The sequence below is a fragment of the Bos indicus x Bos taurus genome, chromosome 23, assembly GCF_003369695.1.
Source record: "Bos indicus x Bos taurus breed Angus x Brahman F1 hybrid chromosome 23, Bos_hybrid_MaternalHap_v2.0, whole genome shotgun sequence".
NCBI classification, from domain to species: Eukaryota; Metazoa; Chordata; class Mammalia; order Artiodactyla; family Bovidae; genus Bos; species Bos indicus x Bos taurus.
In genome coordinates, this window is record NC_040098.1 from 12,405,494 (window position 1) to 12,422,218 (window position 16,725).

A 16,725-nucleotide genomic window follows, 5' to 3' on the forward strand; every position below is an offset into this window, starting at 1 on the left:
TAGTTCATCAGGAATTCTGTCTATTAGATCTAGTCCCTTAAATCTATTTCTCACTTCTACTGTATAATCATAAGGGATTAGATTTAAGTCATACCTGAATGGTCTAGTGGTTTTCCCTACTTTCTTCAATTTAAGTCTGAATTTGGCAATAAGGAGTTCATGGTCTGTGCCATAGTCCTGGTCTTGTTTTTGTTGACTGTATAGAGCTTCTCCATCTTTGGCTGCAAAGAATATAATCAGTCTGATTTTGGTATTGACCATCTGGTGATGTCCATGTGTAGAGTCTTCTCTTGTGTTGTTGGAAGAGGGTGTTTGCGATGATCAGTGTGTTCTCTTGGCAAAACTCTATGAGCCTTTGCCCTGCTTCATTCTGTACTCCAAGGCCAAATTTGCCTGTTACTCCAGGTGTTTCTTGACTTCCTACTTTTGCATTCCAGTCCCCTATAATGTAAAGGACATCTTTTTTGGGTGTTAGTTCTAAAAGGTCTTGTAGGTCTTCATAGAACCGTTCAACTTCAGCTTCTTCAGCATTACTGGTTGGGGCATAGGCTTGGATCACCGTGTTTTTGAATGGTTTGCCTTGGAAACGAACAGAGATCATTCTGTCATTTTTGAGATTGCATCCAAATACTGCATTTCAGACTCTTTTGTTGACCATGATGGCCACTCCATTTCTTCTGAGGGATTCCTGCCCGCAGTAGTAGATATAATGGTCATCTGAGTTAAATTCACCCATTCCAGTCCATCTTAGTTCGCTGATTCCTAGAATGTCGACATTCACTCTTGCCATCTCCTGTTTGACCACTTCCAATCTGCCTTGATTCGTGGACCTGACATTTCAGGCTCCTGTGCTGTAATTTTGATGTCCCATGTGAAGAGGTGAGCTCAGGGTCTTACTGTGCCATCTTTGACAGACCTGCCTTTGCCCATTGTTAAATTGATTTGCTTGATTTTTGTTGTTTAGTTATAGAAATTATTAATACATTCTGGGTATTAATTTCTTAATCAGATATATGATTAAAAATATCTTCTTGTATTCTGTGGGGTTTTGTTTTTTTTACTGTATTGATTATGCCCTTTGCACAGAAGTTTTATATTTTGATATAGTCCAGTTTATCTGTTTTTTCTTTTATTGCCTGTGCTTCTGGTGTCATTCAAGAAATCCATCGCTAAATCCAGTGTGGTGAAGCTTTTCTCTGTGTTTTCTTTTGAGAGAAAGAAGTTTTATAGTTTTATTTCTTATGTTTAGGTCTTTGATCCATTTTGAATTGATTTTTGTAGGTAATGTGACGTAAGTGTCTAACTATTGTTTTGCATGTGGATATTGAGTTTTCCCAACATTTTTTGTTGAAGAGTATCTATATGCATTCCCCATGGCATAATCTTGGCACTCTTTTTGAAAATCATTTGATCATACATGTGAGGGTTTATTTCTGAGCTCTCTATTCTGTTCCATTGGTCTTGATGCCAGTACCATACTTTTTACTGTGGTGTTGTAGTGAGTTTTTTTGAACTCAGGATATGAGGCCCCCAGGTTTGTTCTTCATTTGCCGTATTGTTTTGGCTATTTGGGGTCCCCTGAGTTTCCATATGATTTTTAGGATGAGTTTTTCTATTTCTGCAAAAACTGCCATTGGGGTTTTGGTAGAGATTGCATTGAATCTGCAGATTGCTTTGGGGAGTGTTGTCATGTTAACAATATTAGGTGATCCAGTCCATGAACACAGCATGCCCTTCCATTCATTTATATCTCTTTTCATTTTTTTCAGCAGTGTTACACAGCTTTCAGTGTACAAGTCTTTCACTTCTTGATTTAATTTATTCCTCAGTATTTTATTCTTTTTGATGCTATTGTAGATGGAGTAGTTAACTTCATTTTCAGATTGTTGTTAGTGTGTAGAAATGTGACTGATTATTATAACAATGTTTTGTGAAATCTAGCATTTTTTGCATAAAAGATCATGTCATCTGCAAACTGAGATAATTTTACTTCTTCCTTTTCAGTTTGATTGCCAAGAAGTTTTAAATTTTGATGCTGAAATCCAGTTTATCAATTTTTTATTTTTGTTGGTGATTCTCTGAAAAACTTTCACTGTACTAAAGTAATGAAAATACTCTGACTAGAGTATCAGTCAGAAGTTTCATCTAGAAGTTTTATTTAGGTTCTTTAATGTCTCTCAGCAGTTTAATAGTTTTCAGTATAGAGATGTTACACATCTTTTGTTAAATTTATTTCTAAGAATTTTATGGGTATGTAAATGGTGTTTTAAAATTTTCATTTTCTAATTGTTCATTACTAGTTTATGGAAATACAATTGATTTTTGTATATGGACTACATATTTTGTGTGAATGCTTCATTTACTTATTAGTTCTAGTAGTTTGGTAGATTCCTTAAGACTTTTTACGTATATAACCATATCTTCTGCAAGTAAATAATTTTTTGCTTTCCTTTCCAATTTGAATGTCTTTTAATGTCCACTGACAGATGAATAGATAAATATATATGTTCCTTCATATATATATATATCTCTCTCTAAAGGAATTTAAAAAGGATTAATAAAGGGAAATTTATAGCATTTAAATATATACATTTGTTGTTGTTCATTCGCTCAGTCATGTCTGACTCTGCATCCCCATGGACTGCAGCATGGCAGGCTTTCTTGTCCTTCACTGTCTCCCAGAGTTTGCTGAAACTCATGTCCATTGAGTTTGGATGCCATCCAACCATCTCACCAAAACGTCAAAAGACTGCACATTTATAGATTAATACCCCTCATGAGCCTATACAGAAAATCTTCCCTTCGTGTCTCAGTGGTAAAGAATCCACCTGCCAGTGGAGGAGACATGGGTTCAGGAAGAGCCCACAAGCCATGGAGCAACAGAGCAGGTGCATCCCAACTATAGAGCCTGTAGAGCCCAGGAGTCGCGACTGGAGGGCAGCCCCTGCTCTCCGGAGCCAGAGAGAAGCCTGCACAGCAGCAAAGACCCAGCACAACCAAAAATGTAAAGAAAACTGTTTAAAAATTAGTAAATCAAATATAGCAATGTATAAGAGTAATGCTTATGATCAACTGGAGTTTATCTAAAAATGCAAGATTTGTGTACCTTTTGAAAACTATTTTTTGTACTTCACTGTGTTAAAGGAATAAAGAGGAAAAATAATAATTTTGGTAGATACAGAAAGAATATTCAACAAAATTAAACATCTACTCATGATTAAAAACTCGCAAACTAGTCATGGGGATAAACTAGCCGTGGGGATAAACTAGCCATAGTGATAAACTAGTCATGGGGATAAACTAGCCGTGGGGGATAGACTAGTCATGGGGATAAACTAGCCGTGGGGATAAACTAGCCATAGTGATAAACTAGTCATGGGGATAAACTAGCCGTGGGGGATAAACTAGCCGTGGCGATAAACTTTGTCAGTGTGTCATGTGTCCTTTTTCCTCTGACTGCTTTCAAGATTTTCCCTTTATCTTTTGTCAGTTAATTTATGACACAGGAGGTAAGAATATACATTGGAGAAAAAAGAGTCTCTGTGTCTTTGTGTCTCTATGACAGTAAGTGATGCTGGAAAAACGGGTGGGTATATGTAAAAGAAGGAAATTAAAACATTTTCTCATGCCATATACAAAAATAAACCCAAAATGGATTAAAGACCTACATGTAAGACCAGAAACCATAAATCTAGAAGAAAACAAGGGCAGAATACTCTGACATAGAGAGTAGAAATTTTAGAGGTGGAGAGATCAGGCCCTAAGGCAAAGAAAGCAAAAATAGAGAAATGAAACCTAATTAAAGTTAAAAACTTTTGCATAGCAAACGAAACCAACAGAATGAAGACAACCTACTGAATGGGAGGAAATATTTGCAGATGATAAGACTTATAAAGGGCTAATATGCAAAATATATAAATAATTCATATAATTCAATATCAATTAAAAAATGGGCAGAAGACGCGAATAGACATTTTTCCAAGGAAGACATATAGATGGCCAGCAGGTATATGAAAAAATGCTCAGCATCACTAATAATCACAGAAATGCAAATTAAATGTGATCACCTTGCACCTGTCAGAATGGCCACCATCAAAAAGTCTACAGATAACACATATTGATGAGGAAGTGGAAGAAAGGAAACCCTAGTACACACTGAAATATTACAGTCATTAAAAAAAAAGAATGAAATTCTGCTATTTGCAACAATATGGATGGACCTAGAGCAGTGGATCTTAGTGAAATCAGTCAAACAGATAAGTTATCATTATATGTGGAATCAGAAAAATGAATAATAAAACAAATTGCATGATAGATTTAGAGAACAAACTGTTGGGTTACCAGTGGGGAGAGGAAGGAGGGGAGGGGCGAGATGGGGGATTAAGAGGCACAAACTACTATGTGTGAAATATAAGCTACAGGGATACATAGCCAGTATTTTATAATACCTTTAAATAGAGTATAATATATAAAAATTTGATTTACTGTGTTGTATACCTGCAACTAACATTGTAAATCAACTATACTTCTGTAAATCAGCTAAATAAATAATACCATTTATTTCTAATATATTTTTAATTTCTAGAATTTTTGCTTTTGAAAAACACAGTTTTTATCTATCTCTGCCAGTATTTTTCCATCTTTTAAAGTATATTATACCTTTTTCACTAGATGCTTTAACCTGTGTTTGAGTTATTTTCAAGGTCTGGTCTGATCATTTTAACATTTGGATCATCTCTTGGTCTTGTTCTGTTGGACTGTTTTCCCTCTCTTGTCAGTAGGTCACATTTTCTTGCTTTATCACGTCTCACTTTTTAAATGAAAAAGCGTGTCTCTAACAGTCGTGGAGGCTAAGGTAGTAAGGGCGGCTCTTAGCGCAGGTGAGTCAGTTTAGTGTGTACTTGAACTAGGTCTGGTCTGTGTTGTTGCTTCATTCAGAATCAGTTCAGGGAGTTCCTGGTGGTCCCTCGGTTAGGACTCTAATTGAAAGGTTGCAGGTTTGGGGATCCCTGCTTGAGGAACTAAGATCCTACAAGCTGCACAGTGCAGCCAAAAAAATCATTTCACTACGGCTTTCAGGGTTTTTTTTTTAAATAATTTATTTGGTTGCTCTGGGTCTTTGTTGCTGCTAGCGTGCTTTCTCTAGTTGTGGTGAGAGGGGGCTACTCTTTGTTGAGGTGCTCAGGCTTCTCATTGCGGCAGCTTCTCCTGTTGCAGAGCACGGCCTCTAGGCACATGGGTTTCCGTAGTTGAGACTCTGGAGGCTCTTCGGTGGTTATGGCGCAAAGTCTTAGCTGCTGTGCGGAATGTGGGATATTCCTGGGCTGGGGATCGAACCCATGTCCCCTGCATTGGCCAGTGGATTCTTATCCACTGTACCACAGGGAAGTGCTCAAATTTTTAAGAATGAGATCAGAACCTTCCTTTTGGCTGGGCTTGGGATCTGAGTGTCTGGAGGGTTTGACTCAGTTCTGCTTTACCCTAAGCCTTCATCAGATCCATGTAACTGTACCTTAAGGGTATGGTCGAAGGGGTTCTTTTTTGACTTTAACCCCTTCCCCAAACATAAGATGGCCACTGCTCTCTAAACTTCTCTGTCCTGATGACCATAAGCTGTCTTTTTTGGTAATCCTTCTGAGATAAAATCCTTTTCTTTTTTAATTCCAGCCACTGTAGTCTGCAGATCAAAGCTCTGGCCAAAATCCGTGCCTTTGTCCAAGACACGTGAGTGTTGCCCTTTCCAGAATCCACCTGTTTCAACGGAAGACCTTTATGTTTTGTTCCCCACCCCCCAACCCCAAACCGAGCTCTTCACTTCATTTCTACGAACATTTAAAAATACCTACTTTTTTAATCTCATACTTTACCGTATCCTGTGAAGGATGCCAGAGAAGCATATGGCATGAACCTCGGCCTCAAAGGCTTTACTTTGTCTTTGGACAGATAAGAGTAACCCAGGCAAAGGATACGGGAAAAATTGTTACCAGTGCATCAGAGAATGTAGGGGGGCAGGTGTAGAAGATCTGATGTTCAGGGGACATAAAGAGTCATCAGGCTAGGAGAGGGAGGCCTGGTCAAGGAAAACCTCTGGTAGGGGGTGAGCAGGAGCTCGTCCAGCTTTCTCGGGCATGGCGACGTCCACGGGATGGACTTAATGTGGCCTGTGTCAGGGAAGGAACCAGTGTGTTCTGATGGGTACTTGGAAGAAGGGTGTTTGGGGACCCTGCCATCCAGGGTGGTCAGGAGGGTGGCTCCTCCCTTCCCTTTGTGGTTGAACAAGGAGATCATCTCGTTTCCCGTGCCCCTGTGCGCTCATCTCCCGGAGGCAGAGCTGTGTGAGTGTTACAAGCAGCTTGGGTAATGGCGGCTTGGCCTCATGTGCGCATGCACACGTTCCCTCACGCGACTCCCTCTCCCTGGGGTTCTGATGGGCGTGCAGGAGATACACTCCTTGTTCAGAGGTTTCAGTCATTTACTGGCTTCATTTTCCCAGGACCCTGATCGAGCCTCGGCAGGCAGAGATCCGGAAAGAGTGCCTCCGGCTCTGGGGGGTGAGTGTCCCCCAACCCAGTTCTGCTCCAGGGCAGGGACGCTTTCGAGAAGACTGGGACCGACTCCCAGCCTGGCTGGCCCCCACAGCACTCAAGAGTTGGACGTCTCAGCACTGTTGGGAGTTACTTCCTTGGCTCTTTCACTCAAGTTTAGCCCCACAGACTGGTCACCAAGGACAAGGGTGGTGGGTAAACAGGCCTGTTTCCTGCTGGTGGTCCTGGGTAGCAGTATTGACCGCAGAGAGCCCCGAGAAAGGTAAATGGCTCTGAAGGAGTGTTACCACAAGGCCTGAAAGGGAGCAGTGACTGAATTGGCCACCTCAGCCCCCCTTTCCAGCTTCCTTGGGTGCCATTTCTTCTTGCCCAGTCTGAGTCTGTGTGTAGGCTCACACACAACCCTGATCAAAAGTGTGCTTGAAAACTGAAGTTCTTTGCTCTCTCGTTTCAGATCCCGGACCAGGCTCGAGTTGCTCCTTCTTCCACAGACCCAAAATCTAAGTTCTTCGAGCTCATCCAGGTAAGCTTGCTGTCTGGTGAAAAGAAAGAGTTAGAGAGGCCTGGTAAGAGGTGGTATCACTGAGACCCCCAGGTGCCTGGCCTCCAGGGGGCTTGTGCAGGTACCACGTGGGCTTCAGGAGTGGGCTGAGACCTCCTACAGGCGGGACTTTTGGTGAGAGTGTTGAGTTCCCCCAGAGCCCACCAGGCTACCTGAAGATTCTTGGCCTGAGATGTGTTGTGATCGGCATTCCTGCTGCCCCAAGGGTGGTGCTGGCTCTTACTCCCCAGCAAGTTTAGGGTGCCATGTGCCTGCAGGGGAGGCATGAAGTGTGAGGTGGTCTTAGGCCAGGAGCTGGTCAGAGGGGCAGGAGGGGCTGCCAGGAGAGCTCCATAATGGAGTGGCCCAGACCTAAGCTCTGTTTCTGGTGAGTGGTCTCTGGAATTCTGCCCTCTGTTTTCCTGCCACCTGAATTCTAGCTTTTCCCTGGGCTTCATTAAATCTGGCCCAAATCTTGAGCTGTTGTGCAAGTCAGGGACTGGAGAATGAGGTTCAAGATGGCCTCAAAAAAACAGCATGTGTAAATTTTTCTGAAACAGGTGGAGAGATCACCTAACTGCTTTCAAATCAACTGCTTGCAAGTCTTTGCTTTCAATTTTATTGAAGGGGAGGCTTTTATATTCGGGTGACATTTCCTTATAGCTCTGGTAAATCGATCTGTACTCAGGGACTCGGTGTTCTTTCCTTTTCCAGCCTCTTCTAATAGGTCCTAAAGGAACACTCTAAGTAGATGGAATTAGATCCCAGTTTGTTCCTGGTTAGGTAGAACAGGGGGCATGTTTCAGAGAGCAAGTGCTCCCTGTCCCCACCCGCCCCCTGCCCCCCAGCCTGCCCTAACCCTCTGCCCCCAATCCCCCAGGCGCCCGTACTGAGCGCCTGTCCCTTCCCCCAACCCAGCCATGTTTTCTCTGACCCGGGGCTGCAGGGCACTGAGATTGACATCTTCAGCTACAAGCCCACGCCGCTTACTGCCAAGACCCTGGAGAAGATCCGCCCAGTGCTCGACTACCGCTGCATGGTGTCTGGCAGCGAGCAGAAGTTCCTCATCGGCCTGGGGGTAAGTCTGCAGCTGGTTCCCTCCCCGGATTGGGTGGTGGAACCGTGCTGTCTGTGGGAATCTGGACAGCCGCCTGCCACACTTGGCGTGCATTTGTTTGGCACTGAGGAGCTGGCGCTTTGACCCCAGGGAAGGTATTTCTTGAAACTTCCCTTCCTTTCCTCCTCTGAGTTACCCATGTGTCGTTCATTCTTGCACTTACTCGTGTGTTTGCTTGTTCACTTTGGTGCATTGCCGCCGGGAGCACTGCCTCCTCCTGGTGGCGTGGTGCCTCCTGGGCTAGGAGGACGGTCAGCAGGCTCGGCGGCTCCAGCCCTGGCAGCCGTGTCTTTGCAGCACTGCCCCGACCCCTGCCACCCCTGTCTCGCAGACACCACCTGTCCTTACTCTGGTGCCTTTGGAATCTAACATGAGGTGAGGGAAAGCCTCGGCAGTTCTGTATCTGAACTGGGTAGAGTCCTCACCGCTCTCCCCCCAACTCTGACTGGTCTTCCTGTGTAGTTTTCTCTCTTCCTCACTTCCTTTCTCTGTGTCCTCTCACATTTTATCTTTTTCTCTCTTCACTGTCTCTCTCTGCTCTGCTCTCTGGATCCTTCACTAAACCCTCCTCACACATACACCAAGCTGGATCTTGCCTGAGGGCCTCTGATCTTGGACTCAGGCCTCCTGAATGGTGCCTGAGCCTGTTCCCTGCGGCGGGACCAAGTCAGAGCACTCCTCTTCCGCCGAGGCAGCGGAGGACAACACTGTCCTCCTCGCGTAGGAAGTATCACCAGCTCCTTTCTCCAGACCTCTTCTGGCATTTCCAGCCCCATCAGCTTGGAGCCACCAACTGAAAGCCTTTTTGAGAACTGGCCTCTCACCGCTCAGTCCCTGTTCTGCCTGACGTAACCCTTTCTGTTTGCCCGTAGAAGTCTCAGATCTACACGTGGGATGGCCGCCAGTCAGACCGCTGGGTCAAGCTGGACCTGAAGACGGAGCTGCCGCGGGATACTCTGCTCTCTGTGGAGATTGTCCACGAGCTGAAAGGGGAGGTCAGAGGTGGTTCTGCTCGCGTGTTGTGGCTCTGCCATCTAGGGAACTGAGGCACAGCTGGGCTTGGCCCTTCACTGCCTCCCGCCACACACACCCCAAGTTAACTGGGTTACACTCTGTGTGGTTGTTGGCAGGGCCCAGGGCCCAACGAAGGCTTTGTAAGTATTCCTCTTCCAATAGTTGCTTTAAGCCACAGTATGTTCAGGTAGGAAGGCTCACAGTCTCCTTCTGTGCAGGAAATCTTGATCATCTCTGGGTAGCAAAGGCCCTAGTCAACCTGCTGTGTAGTTTTTAGATATTGTTACTGACCAAGGATTCCTTGGGAAAGAAGCAAGTTGTTATTTCCCTTGAGCTTTGGGTATTACCACTACACACATAACTTTCAGAACAGTCAGTGGGAACAGAGGGCCAGAGTGGGAAGCCAGCTCCTCCCAGAGCACCATGGCGGCAGTCTCACCGGGTCTGAGCTTTAAGGGGGCTGGTCCAGGACCTCAGATCTCTTGTCTGCTCAGAAGCCTGGGCCAGTCTGTGGCCAAGCATCAACTGGGAGGGAGGTGAGAGAAATGTGTTTAGAGCACCTCCCTTCCCCCAGCTCTAGGTAGAACGGAGGCCAGCAGGCCACATTGGGTGGAGTGGGCCCCAGGCCAGTGCCTGGCAGGGTGGGCAGTGTCCTTGTCCTTCTAGGGGAAGGCCCAGCGGAAGATAAGTGCGATCCACATCCTCGATGTCCTCGTGCTGAACGGCAGCGACGTGCGGGAGCAGCACTTCAACCAACGGTCTGACGGGGGCCCTGGGGGACAGAGGGGGAGGTGGGCCAGGGCGGCGCTATGGCAGTGGCCTCTGTGGCTTGGCTCCTCACTCAGGTCTTCTCTGCTTAAGAACATCCTTAGTTTCCCTCTTCTAATGGTAGCTGGTTCCAAGGGCAGGGTGAGAAGTTGATGTTGGCACTTTCATTCACCAGGGCTCACCCTTGATTTCATAAATACCAGTGCACTCCACTTTGCTGCTGTTTAGATCAGGAGAGATGTTTGCTTTAAGGCTGAGCAAGAGGGTGACCTTATGGGGAGAGGGAGGGTCTTCTCCCCTGAAGAATGTGTTTTGTGCTTGGTGGCCCCACCTAAGTCAGTTCACCTGGGTCCCCAGTTCCCACTTTCATTCATGGACGGATGCTAATCAGTTGTTTAAAGGGAGTTACAGAACACCCTTAAACTGCCATGCCGCTGACATCACTCCTAAGTTGGCTCATCTGAGTGGGTGCACTGTGGATCAGTGGTTTGGGGTGAAAGCGCAGACATTTACAATAAAGATGATACTTGAAGTTCTGCTGGAGGTGACTGAGCACAGCCAAAGTTACACTTGAGGAAAACCAACCAAGATGTAGTAAAATTAGAGGTCAGAATCCAGAGAGGGGGAGCGGGCCTCCCTGAAGACGTTGGTGGAGAAGGGCAGGAGGGGGCGTCCAGGGGCACGCGGGTGCCGCCTCTTAGAGCAGCTTTGCTGCAGATTCAGGAGTGTCCTCCCACTGGTGCCATGAAGATGCTCTGGGGGCAGGGGTCCAGGTAGAGGTACCCTTACTTGCCTCTGAGAGACTCTGTTGGATTGTAGGATTCAGCTTGCTGAGAAATTTGTGAAAGCTGTTTCCAAGCCCAGTCGGCCTGACATGAATCCCATCAGGTGAGCCTATCACCTCTCCCCCCATATCCTCCTCCCCCGTTGCTTCTTTCTGGTTAGTACCTGCCCCCCTGCCCTGTGAGGTGGGAGAGGGCTCAGTGGAGGCCAGGCCAGGCCAGTGTTAGAGGTCAGACCACCCTGATGAGTGATGTGCTTGGGGGTCCTGGAGAGGTGCCTGCTTGCCCTGGAGTATCTCCCTGTCCCGCCTGTCACAGCAGGCCAACCTCCAGCAGAGAGAGTCATTGCTTGGGGTTCAGGTGTCCTCATTTCAGATACACGTGCTTCTGAGGGCGCTGATGCACCTGTGAACCACACATCCATGCTTGGGTATCATTAGCATATCAATCCTGGCCTTTTCACTTTTTTCAGGTAAGAAGAGGGTGCTGAGGGAATGGGAGTTTTTGAATGTGATAAAGAGAAGGGTGGTTTGAGGTAATGGGATCCTTGGTGCATGGGAAGAAGGCCACGGATTGTTGCCATGTGAGGTGATATGAAAGGTGCAGACCTTGTGGGAGGCAAGGAGGATAAGAACAGTCAGCAGATAGACGGAGAACAGACTTTTCCAGTCTGGGCTGAGGTCTGATGTTATTATCTTTGGGGTTTCGTGTGTCTACAGACTGAAAAAATAATTTTCATTATTCTTTTTAATACAAATTTACTTAGAATTAAATCCAGTAGTAAGAATGCACTTTATAGAAATCTTCTGAAAGTCTAAAAAAGCAATTTCCTCTCATGCTTTAAAATGTCCTGTCTGCCAGGTCCTGAGAAGCCGCTTCAGGGACCCTGTCTGTGTTGTGTGGGGTCTGGTTGCTCAGTCTCTGGGCACCTTACCCAGTAATGGCTCCAGAGGTGTGCTCAACGGCCCTCAGGGCTGGGGGGCTGGGTAAAGGGTCTCCTCACCTGTGATGGAAGTAGGCCTGTTAGGACGATTTGGAAGTAACTCTGCTACCCGAAGGCCTAAAGTCCATGCAGACAGACCTGGACAAGAGCCTGACCCTTAGTGTCCTGGCCTCTAGTGCTGGGGACGTGGGGCTGGAACACTGACAGGGACATCGCTTCCAGACCTTCCTCTCCCTCCCTCTCGCCCTCCTCAGCCATGGCTCTGCTCCCCAGTTGCCCTGGGCCAGGCTCAGGGTGCTTGGCAGCTGTGAACCCTAGGGCTTGTCTGTGGAGGCAATGCCAGGCTGCGGTCCTTGTTCTTGGTGGTCTGGGTGGTGCAGGGCCTGCAGGAGCAGCCTCCTGCCTCCTCCTGCTGCCCAGACAGGTGCCCCGGGAAGCCCTCGTCATCTCTGCACCTCTCTCCACAGGGTGAAGGAGGTGTACCGGCTGGAGGAGATGGAGAAGATTTTTGTTAGGTGCGTGGCTCAGCCAGGGAGCTCAGGATTTGGGAGGAGTTGGGGTGGGGTGCGTGGCAGCGTCCAGGACTCCTCCTCTGCTTTTCTGTAGAGATGAGTTGGGGGCGCGGTGCCGAGTGGCCCCACGGCTCCTCTAACTCCCCCTCCTTTGTCTGCATGGCTGCCTGGCAGCCAGAGGCCCCTGGCTGAGCTGATTCAGCACCGTCAGGAGGGGGGTAGGGCGGGTGCGAGTCAGGCAGAAATACGGGCTCATTGATGCTGTAACAGTTACGAGTGTCCCCACGAGAGGCAGAGTGCAAGCTGCCTCAGCACTGTAAATCCAAGCCCCTGGTGCCGAGAGGGGTTGAGCCTGGGGTTTGGAGGGGCTAGGTGCCTCCTCGTGCTCTCAGCCGTTGTGCGGGGGGCTTGGATCTGGGGGTCTCTTCCTGGGTGTGCCCACCGGGCCACTGGAGCCAGACCTGGTCTCACTGCTCCCAAATTAACTCTTTAGTGGCTACGCTGACACCATGGCTGGTGAGCCGAAGGCCCCGTGGCACTTGGGGTTTCACATCTCACCCCAGCTGGTGTCACCCTGACACCCCGCAAACAGCAGCAACATAGCAGAGGCATGTGCCATTCCCCTGCCTCCCCTGCTCAGTTGGGAGTTCAGAGGCTGAGTTCTAAACCCAGCACCCCACTGTGTGACCTGGAGCAACTCATGTCTCTGCCTCAGTCTCTTTTATGTTGAGCCGAGATTCAAGTATTGGGTTGGCTGGTTTTGACATTAGTCAGAGATTAACATCAGGACTGACTCTCTCACACACTTCCTGTTTGCACGCCTGCTTGGGAAAATCAAGGCTAGAAATGAAGATCATTAAGGGCTCCAGTGGCACACCGAAGCTCAGCTACACAGGGCGGGACGACCGGCACTTCGTGCCCACCGGCCTCTACATCGTCAGGACGGTGAATGGTGGGTGATGAGCCCCTCCCTGACCCCCTCCCTCAGCCAGGGCGACTGGCCCACACCTCGCCTGGGCCGGAGCTCAGGGCTTCCTACTGAGGTGGGCAGAGCCAGGTGTATTGAGGGGGACTGCCTTCCCTGAGCTCGTGCGTCTTTGGTGGTCCTGGGGGTTGGGCTGGGGCTGGAGAGTGGGGCCCAACTTGTACATATGGTGTCCTTATGGCAGGAGAAGGGCCTTCCTCACGGGCAGTGGCAGATCCAGAAAGACAGACTGGCCATTTATATCTCCTGTTGAGTCTTCTTCCCTCTGGCTAACAGAATCCTGTCCCCTCTGCCAGCCCTGGTGGGAGGTGGGGCTGCTGAGTAGTCGTCGTCTTCGGCGTCCTCCAGGAGCCGCTCTGGGCTGATGATGAGGGCTGTGTCCTCCCAGGCTGTTCTCTGCTGCTGTCTGGGGGAGAGGGCATGGAGGAGCCAGGGAGGAAGGCTGACTCATCCCTCAAGGGTCTTGTGTGTCCTTTCTGAGCCTTTGTCCCCTTCCTCCCATCAGAGCCATGGACGATGGGATTCAGCAAAAGCTTCAAGAGGAAGTTCTTCTATAACAAGAAAACCAAGAACTCTACCTTTGACCTCCCTGCAGATGCCATTGCTCCATTTCAGTAAGTAGGCCTCCTCCAGGCCTGCCCCCTCAGCAGCCCCAGGAACTCCTACCAGGATGCCAGCTCTTGGGGCACACCTGCGCCCTGAGACTCACTGCTGCCCAGGCAGGGGCCTCCCCCGTGGGTGGGATGGTGGTCTCTGCAGGGTGTGTCTGGGACTGGGCGGTGAGCCCAGGGAGAGGCGGGTGATGTCAGGACTGGCTGTGAAGGTTGGGTGGGCATCCTGAGTGTGAAGGGCCGACCCTGGCACAGGCATGTGGCAAGGCCCACAGCCTTGCTCTCAGACCCAGTGTCTGTTTGCCAGACTCTTGGTCATAGGTTTCAACAGCAGCAGTAGCTCTAATGCACCTGTAATTAGTGTCACCACACTAATACTGTTCAGTTAGAGCAGCAGAGACAGATAAGCCCCGAGTATCAGTAATGGGAGGATCCAGTAGGATGCCGTTAGCAGTAGAAGCTATGTGTTGTTGGAAAAGCGGGCTCCGGAAGGCGGGAGGAGCGGGGTTACTGGGTATGTTTTGGCTGCCAGACGGAATCGTTCCCGTCACAGGTGTCAGGTTGGTGGGGGTCTCTTGGTCCTGTTCCCCTGGGTGCAGCCTCTGACCTCCTGTCTCCCCCCAGCATCTGCTACTATGGCCGGCTCTTCTGGGAGTGGGGGGATGGCATCCGTGTGCACGAATCCCAGAAGCCCCAGGACCCAGACAAGCTGTCCAAGGAGGACGTCCTCTCCTTCATCCAGACGCACAGCGCCTGAGGGCCTGGGGCGCGCCCACCCTGCCCAGCGCCCTGTCGTTCGGAGCCTGGCCTTGAGGGCGGTGGCCCCTCCTGCTCCTCTGAAGAGCTCAGTTGGAGCCTTTAGAGGACACATGTTCCTTCTGTGGGACACTCTGAACTTTCCTCCCTGGAGCACTGCCTGGGAACTGTCTCCCCTGCCAGGACAGGACTCCGTCAGCTCCTGCAGCAGGTCAAGGTCAGGGCCCAGGGCACCTGGGGCCAGCGGGGGACGTGTCAGGGGCAGCAGGGCTCAGCTGTTCTCTTGTAGCACACACTCACTTTTCTGAGTTCTGTGCATTGTCCGAGGGCGCCTGTGCCCCTGCCTTGCCCAGCTTTTTATTGGGCAAACTCCGAGAGGGGAGGCCCACTGTTGTGAGCTGGCTGGAGCAGCTGCTATATAAATCAAAGTTTTGTTTTCTTGAACTTGTTCTGTTTTGATGCCAAGTTGGAGAAGACTGCCTCCTCCCCTGCCCTGCCCTGGTCTTCCCAGCCCACACCTCTGACCATCCTGCAGGCCGGGAAGGGAAGCATGTGGACCCCGTCTGATACTACATAGGATGCAGGTGGCATGTCTGGGAGTGGGTGTGACTGCTTCCTGGGGTTGTGGAGTCTGTCTGTGCCCCAGCCCTCTCAGTGTAAACCCTGGGCAGCTCTAGAAGGGGAGGAAGCAGTCTTGAAGAGCTGCGTTTTCTGTGGCCAGCAGTGGCGGCCCCCTGTAACAGGGTCCTCCAGGGCTGGGTGGCACCCAGTCCTCTGGTGATCATGGCACTCCTGGTTGCCCCAGACACCTTGCCACCCTCCCCGCTCCTTTGTTTTCTTCCCCAACAGGAGGCACAGTTGCTTTTGTTTGTCCTTATGTGGTCACTCCACGTCCTCTATATCTTGGCGGGCGGAGGGGGAAGCTGGGCAGTAGCTTTGGGTGGGGGAGGGAACCTGTGGTGGTTTTTAATGGGAAATACCTCTCGGAGATGCTCACAGGGGCTCCCTAGGGCCCCATCCGTGTACTAAACTGGTTTCCATGGAGATAGAGGGCACGGAGGCTTCCCATGAGGTTGGAATCGACTCCACCTCAGGGGTCTCCAGCCCGCATCCAGCCCCTCCCCCCAGGTTGTCAGCAGCACCGCTGAGATGCTGTATTTCCACCCAATTCTGGGTATCCGTGTGTCTTGCAGAACCTTGGATCATTAAAGACATATTTTTAACGCCTGTGTGGTTCTGTGCTGGGGCTGCTGTGTGTCCTCTGTGCTTTGTGGTCTGGGGCTGGGAGCTGAAGGGGAGGAAGCTCGCCTCAGTGAAGTGGGGAGAAGGGGCTGGTTTAATCAGCGCCGTGTCCGAGCTCAGGGCTCCCAGGGCTGCTGCTTGCTGCCCAAGAGGGGCCCAAGGAAGAGTCAGAAAATGCTGTGGCTCCTGTGAGAAGCAGGGGTTGGAGAATGAGAGACCCCGCAGCCCAGGAGGCCCCTCCCCCTCATGTGAATCACTCAGCTACTCCCAGTGGCACCGTGACAACCCGGGATCAGTCTGTGCGACTAAAATAACAGAGGCGTCAGACCAATTAGTGCCACTAGATGGGGAGGGAGCCATGGCTCTGCATCTGCACTGGAGGCCGCGGGTGCCTTTCCCTCTCTGCTGTAGGCGCATTCTCCGTCCTGTCACCCAGCAGGTCCTCCCCTAGAGCCTTCTGCCTACACACTGCTTGGGTGGGTCCTTCACGTTCCACGGCCTGAGCACCCAGGCAGTGCCTTTCCCGGCTTTTCTGACTTAACTGGTGTGATCTCGGCTCCCAAGCCCCTGCATCCTTCTGCTTGCCCTGCTTGGCCTTGCTCCAGCCTCCGGCGCCTATGCTGGAGAGGCTGTGAGCAGGGGCGGGGTGGTCTGCGTTTGCCCCTCCTGCAAACTCTGCCAGGTTTCCTGGCCACTCACCCTGAGCCTGTCTGGTCGTGACTGTGGCCCTGGCTGCCCACTGGCTCTGCCACACCTCACCAGGCCTGCTGCCTCTTGAAGATACTGGATTAACTCTGCCCTCCAGTGGGACCACCACACAAGCACGAGTCCCCAGGCTGCACTTTTTCTGCTGTGATCACAGGCAGGCACCAACTGGGGTGCCAGACCGTGTCTGGAGGGCACAGGGAC

The 16,725-nt window shown here is 49.8% G+C and overlaps 1 protein-coding gene across 1 annotated transcript in view; it reads left to right on the forward strand.

Moving 5' to 3' along the window:
• Positions 1 to 15,801, forward strand: part of CMTR1 (cap methyltransferase 1) — a 53,723-nt gene extending 37,922 nt beyond the window's left edge. Inside the window, exons 14-24 of the mRNA XM_027525379.1 lie at positions 5,668 to 5,724; positions 6,494 to 6,551; positions 7,000 to 7,068; positions 8,033 to 8,164; positions 9,076 to 9,198; positions 9,884 to 9,975; positions 10,805 to 10,873; positions 12,178 to 12,225; positions 13,062 to 13,174; positions 13,713 to 13,821; positions 14,443 to 15,801. Coding sequence (XP_027381180.1) covers positions 5,668 to 5,724; positions 6,494 to 6,551; positions 7,000 to 7,068; positions 8,033 to 8,164; positions 9,076 to 9,198; positions 9,884 to 9,975; positions 10,805 to 10,873; positions 12,178 to 12,225; positions 13,062 to 13,174; positions 13,713 to 13,821; positions 14,443 to 14,575 — 1,003 coding nt within the window. The 3' untranslated portion in view covers positions 14,576 to 15,801. The remainder of the gene's footprint in view (positions 1 to 5,667; positions 5,725 to 6,493; positions 6,552 to 6,999; positions 7,069 to 8,032; positions 8,165 to 9,075; positions 9,199 to 9,883; positions 9,976 to 10,804; positions 10,874 to 12,177; positions 12,226 to 13,061; positions 13,175 to 13,712; positions 13,822 to 14,442) is intronic.
• Positions 15,802 to 16,725: the final 924 nt, after the last annotated feature.